General features: G+C 42.3%; 1 protein-coding gene across 4 annotated transcripts in view; it reads left to right on the forward strand.

Annotated features, from left to right (window-relative positions):
* stard8 (StAR related lipid transfer domain containing 8) overlaps positions 1–5,597 on the forward strand; it is a 43,800-nt gene extending 38,203 nt beyond the window's left edge. For all 4 annotated transcript variants that reach the window (XM_080851430.1, XM_080851431.1, XM_080851433.1 and 1 more), the window contains 3 exons: positions 1–108; positions 2,094–2,270; positions 3,249–5,597. The exon at positions 1–108 is cut by the window's left edge and continues 110 nt beyond it. In XM_080851430.1, the coding sequence (XP_080707556.1) occupies positions 1–108; positions 2,094–2,270; positions 3,249–3,366 (403 nt within the window). In that variant the 3' untranslated portion in view covers positions 3,367–5,597. The remainder of the gene's footprint in view (positions 109–2,093; positions 2,271–3,248) is intronic.
* The last annotated feature ends 862 nt before the right edge of the window (positions 5,598–6,459 follow it).

Genomic DNA, 6,459 nt, shown 5'->3' on the forward strand with positions numbered 1-6,459 from the left:
CCTGCTGCACAGTCGTGTCATTGAGAGCCTGGAGAACAACACCGAGGTGTTCCACTACATTACCGACAGCATGGCCCCGCACCCGCGAAGGGACTTTGTGGTGCTGAGGTGACTCTCCTTCACACACACTCACTCACTCACTCACTCACTCACTCACTCACTCACTCACTCACTCACTCACTCACTCACTCACTCACTCACTCACTCACTCACTCACTCACTCACTCACTCTTTCACACTCACTCACTCTTGCACAAACATACACTCACTCACTCACACTTCCTCACTTACTCACACACTCACTCATTCACTCACTCACTCACTCATTCTGTCTCTGTCTCTCTCTCTCTCATGAACACACACACACATACTCACATAAACACACCCTGACTATGTATCAAGAATCAAATTGATTTTGTCGTGTTCTAACAGATGCTCAAACACCATTAGCTGCCAGCTCCAAATCGTGAACTTAACAGCAAAGCAAGGAATAGCACACTGTCCTTTCAACAATAAAAAAAATTGAATGCAGGAGATTGAACTGTGTGGCCCTTTTCGTCATGCCCTTACAAGCCCAAGTCTTTGCCAGAATGTGCTGTGATATATCAATGCCTATAACGGCCCCCTTCTAAATCCCTTAACTGTGAGTCTGCACTTCTACCAGATGGAGTGGTAATGTACATCAACGGCATCCAAAGTGTAGAGATTAAAGCTACATTAAAAATCAGACAAGAAGAGCAGGGAGACATACAGTGTACTCACAAGCAATGTTATGAGCCTTGTTTGTGATATTAAGCAAGTTTGTCATTTCGGAGCAGCAGCGTGATCGTAAGTGGGAAGTGATTTTGGTCTCTCGGATCATGGCAGTTTTATTCATGAAGCTGCCCAGGGGGTCAGACTTTAACAGCCAGGAGCCTATTATCTGTGGGTTTGGGAACATGTCCATCCCCAGCCTACACAACCTCTCAGCCCTTCACACTGTGTAGCCGCGCCGTTAAGGGTCAAGAGAGGAGGCACCTTTCTCTCCACCGATGAAAAATACACCATTGCAAAGTCACAAAATCACTCCCAAACTGAAGCAGTGGATTGTCACATCCTCTCCACAAGCTGCTAGGATCGTTTTGTCTGTCCTTATGTAGTTACACAATATTGTGTAATAGACAGTTGATGCTCTACTTTATTTGTCATTATGATTGGGCACACAAGATCCTCTGTCTTGATCAATGCTCAAGAACAGCTTGCAACCGCAACTACACGTCAGAACGACTAAACGTCTGTTTGTCAATCAGTGTAAGCCTGGTACAACCAGACTCAAATTCACCATGCTTCATTGGGTATTATTTGCAGTTGTTGCATCCTAATGGGTGTGGGCTTTTGGTTAATATTCAAACCATTGGACTAGACTTTAACCATTCAGCATTGACCACTTTGGGATTGCTATATTTACATTTACAATAACATTAAGTCATTTAGCAGATGCTTTTGTCCAAAGCGACAGTAACAGTAAAGCTACAAGCAATATAACCTGGTGTAACAATAAATACTACTTTACATAAGAAATATAAGAAAACGAAATAGAAAAGAAAAAGAAGTGCAGGAATGTAACTGCTGTAATTGCAAGTTAAGCACTAGTCGAAGTGCCAGTTAGGTACGGGAGGTGCTCTCTGAAGAGTTGGCCTTAAGCTATACTTACTACTTCTAACCAATGATGCAAGCATATATATTACCCTTTTCCCAAACCCCAAATCCTAGAACATCCTGGCACTGCAGCAGTATTGCCTGTGGCAAATCAGTTTGGCAGCACTCTCCTACAACACTAATAGTAAGACCAACATCCAGATCCATGATGTGGCAATTCATACCTAACGCAAGCACGCAATTTGGCCTTAAGCTTGAAACTGGATTGATGCCTCAGGCTATCACTAAACAGATAATGAACTCACTAATATAATGTTGTGTTCTATCTTTTGTTTTCTAATGGTGTATCCAGAAGGCAATTGTGTTTGGACAGATGTGATTGCTGTGTGTTTGAGCATGTAATGCAGGTATTAAACCAGCATGTGTTTCTTTTTTTCCCGGTTTGTTTTGCCCAGGCGATGGTGCAACGACTTGCCGCGGGGTGTGTGTGTGCTGGTGTCCTCCTCTGTTGACCATGACAGCATCCAGTTGGAGGCAGGCATCCGAGCGGTGATGCTGACCTCGCGAGTCATGATTGAGCCGTGTGGACTGGGGCGCTCCCGCCTCACGCACTACTGCCGAGCCGACCTCCGGTGAGCAACTCCAATGCAATATAGAGAGCCAAACAAACAAACAAACAAACAAACAAGAGAAAGAGACTTCTCTGATTTTTCTTTTTCTGTTTATGTGAATGGTAAACCTTTTGGATTCTCTCCTGGGAAATGGATGTAGGATTACAGACATAATCTCCGCCTTTTCATTCCTCCTTCCCAACAGTGTGTCAACAAATAGCTTGTTACCAGACAAGATGAATAAAAAACATAGGCTGTCCAAATTAAGTAGGACATGCACTCATATTTGCATTGCATCTGCTATTTATAGTAGACTGTTTCACTTGAGGTATGCACTAAAATGCAAAATGTTCAAAATGTAGGACTTGGACCTTTACAATGTGAATACCATTTATAAAGACTTCTTTATCTCAGAAATATAATATACAAAAATTACCATAGTATGTACCAGTAATATAATTTCTTAGTCATACAAATTATAAAGGCCCTGGAGATTTCTAGAGGATGTACCATTACATTAATATTCATAACCTTTTCATTAATGTAACTACCATACAGGGCTTAAAAAAAAACACCTTGGGCTAAACCGGTGCAAGTGGGGCTAAGTCCAAGGGCAATGAAACTGTATACTGCGTAATGGTTTGTTGTGCATTTGCAAGTCCCAACTACTGTGTATTCCCCTACCTCGCTTTTAAATATATGGGTTGCCCAAACATCTATTCATTGTAGAAGACCAAAAGACATATATAAAGGGGTGAACATCCAAGGTATGGGAAGAGCAGCTGGCTCAGTATTGCCTCTGTTTTTCATTTTCGCCTTACCTCTCATTATTGTCTCCCTCTGGTTGAAAAAGCATCCATCTCAAGTGTACCAGGCCCCTTGAAAGCCACCTGCGTGTGTGTGCGTGTGTGTGTGTGTGCGTGCGTGTGCGTGTGTGTGTGTGTGTGAAGAAAAATTGTGTGTTTGCTGTGTTCACTTATGCTATGAGTTTTCTTCCAGGGGCCGTTCTCCAGAATGGTACAACAAAGTGTTTGGCCACCTATGTGCCGTGGAGGTTGCTAGGATACGAAGCTCCTTCCCTGTGCTCGCGGCTCGAGGCCCAGAAACGAAACTCTGAGACGCATCTAAGGACCAACCCCAAGATCTTCGAAAGATCAAGAATGTGGAGAGAGAGCGAGAGAGAGAGAGAGAGAGAGGGGACGAGTGTATGTAAGGGGGAGAGGGGACGTCTCTCTCTGGGAAAATGTGTGACCTTATCCGACAACAGATGTCTTAATGCCTCCACGCAGATTATCAGGGGAACAGTGCACCCAATTAGCGAAATAGCATGGAAACTACAGGGTCAAGCCAGCTGATCATGTCAGATCCTAGAGAGACCGTGTGTGTGTGTGTGTGTGTGTGTGTGCCTGTGTGCCTGTGTGTGTGTGCCTGTGTGCCTGACTCGCTACAGTATAGGCTTTTTCAGTGAGGTAATGTGTGAGGTAAATTAAGACTATGCAAACGTGGTGAGAGCTGGTGAAAATACAGTATGTGCACATTCTATAGGGAGGATGCACAGCATAGACATATTGATGGAACGTATCAACGTGTGTGTTTCTCAGCCGTGTGCTATGAGACAGGGGCTCACTGAAGCACCATCCCCCTCAAGGAGAGAAGTCTGTGTGCGCCACTGGCTCAACTAACTGCGCTTTAGAAATGCTCAAAACTTCAGTTTTCATTCAAAGACCAAAAGGCCTTAATGGTGCAGAAACAATCCTTCCTCTTTTGTCCTAAATGTTTCAGGAGATTGCTTTGTGTGTGTGTGTGTGTGTGTGTGTGTGTGTGTGTGTGTGTGTGTGCATGTGCGTACGTGCGTGAACAGCTTGTGCCAGTGTGATCATGCATCTTTATCCTCAAAGCCATATTTATCTGTACTGCCCATCAGTTTTGCCATTGACATGAGAGGCTTCCGTCATTCCGGAAGCAGCGCAGTGTGCCTTAAATCTGTATTGCCTTTGAATGAAAGCAGGAAACCCAAGAAACACTAAACCTCAGGGGCGTTAGCTTACAAGCCAAATAAAGAGCAGATCTGCTTCTTCTTAAAAACACCGCCAATGCTACTGTACAGGGAATCTGAAAGCCATTCTAAAGGGCTGCAAAGGATACGTATCCCTTTAATGCAGTAACTCAGGAGATGTCTTGTAGTCGTTTTTGTTAATACACACAGTAACATGTATTATCTATGCAAAATAAATCATGTTAACCTAAGAGAATGTAATATATTTTAAAAGTGATCAGCATATTTTTTGTTCCGTCTGTAAAACCCGTACATGTTTTGACACCCTGTTTATGTCGGTGTGTAAGTGCATGTATTTAGTGATGTAACACTACATTGCACTCCTCTTTAAATCCATCTGGATTCATGCCAAGGTCGTCCTAGAGGAGTCTGGTCTTTGTAACCATTTTTTTTGAGGTATTATCCCTGAGTATTGAGTGTTATTTGGGGGATTATAGTGCCCTCCGGGTATAACAAACTCCCTTTCCCTCTCATCCCCTCTCTCTTTTTCTTCAATCGCTCAAACATCCCGGTGTACAGAGATAATACACTCCTTCCTCCTTGCAACTAGTCTCTCAGTAATCATTAGAATGTATTATGTTCATCAAGGGTGACTAAGTAAAGGAGACTTTGATTCATAGCACCATCGTGCCTCCTGATAAAATGGCCCTAGTTAATGGGTCTTTTGCAGTTCAGCCTCTTGTTTGTGTTTTTTTGTTGAGATATGACCTCTGTTGTCCTCACTGTTTCCTGTGTGTGTGTCTGTGTGCACACACACACATTTGTATGTAGTACATTTTCTCTTGCTCTCAGATTATGTCGGGCATTATAGATCGGCATTGTTATATTGATGTTTGACAAGTGTCCTACCTGCGGCTTCTACTGTCTTTTAGATCTCCATCTTCTCTTTTCCTAGCTTTCTCCCCGTGGCTCATTCACATGCATATAGCATCTTCTACATCTGCTGCCCCTTCTGACAGATTTTCTCTCCCCCCACGTCTCAGCCATCAAGTGTTCATTTATTTATTTCATGTCAAAGCCTTTCATTCTTTTTTTATGCTTCCCTCAAGTTAAAGAATGTGCATTGAGAGTGGGCGTGATGTGTGGCGAAATTGTACCAATTTGCATTTCAATGAGCAAAATCATACCAATTTGTATTTTAAACTGTATTGACAAAAATGTTTATTTAACAGTAGCTAAATTATTTTTGCAAAGGTTAGACTGTGATGATGTCTGGTTTTTAATATTTGGTTGTTTCTGATCTGTCAACATTTCAATTTACTACCTATTTGTATAGTAATGTTCCACTAAGTTCAGCGTGGAAACAAATAAACGTTTTTCGAAGAAAGGGTTGTCCATCTCTATTAGATTGCCTCTACCATCTCTCTGATGTCTGTTCAGTTTGCATATGTATGTCCTGAGAAACTCAGTATATGCACTTGAACTAAAGCACTGACATGTTGACTTCATATTTGTATTTTACCCCAGTGGAAGAGAATTTAACACACGCCTGTGCTGTGAACATGCTGCATTACCTGTTTGATCAGTTGAAGGTATTGCCCGGGGCCCTGAGCTGGAAGGGGCCCCCTGAGGACCACTGAATTCATTAGTCTACTCTACAGTACCAACAATTCAATGAGAACTGCCTTGAAATGTATGATTTCGTCATAGGGGGCTGCAAGTTAACAAGTTGAGAAACCCTCTTCGGGGTCCCAATAATATTAATTTACTAAGATCTCTGTAATTAGGCTACAGCGTGGCAACACCCTACACTGTAGTTTTTACATATTTTTATAGACTGTTTTAATGCCTAAGCAGGAAATATTTTATTTGTGTGAAATATGCTTGGTCTGGGTTGACGGTGTACAAAGCTTTAGCCTTATTTAGGATGTTTCAGTTTGATAATGCCTCCCAGTAAGCAGCTGTCTCCACAGATCTGATGAAGGTAGACTAGGGGAGAGTGGGGTAATGTGAGACATTTTTTACATTTGCTCTCCTCTAGGCGAGCTTAATTGATGTATCAGTAAAATGTACACATATCCCATTTATTCAGGATGTTTCCTAGCAATTGAAATCATCAGAATGTCTTCAAGACAAAGGGCATTGAAAATATGATTGTTTTAAAAAAAGTGGTCTTGTGTCTCACTTTACCCCAGCTTAGGGGTAAAGTGAGAC

This window comes from Sprattus sprattus (assembly GCF_963457725.1).
Source record: "Sprattus sprattus genome assembly, chromosome: 1".
NCBI lineage: Eukaryota > Metazoa > Chordata > Actinopteri > Clupeiformes > Clupeidae > Sprattus > Sprattus sprattus.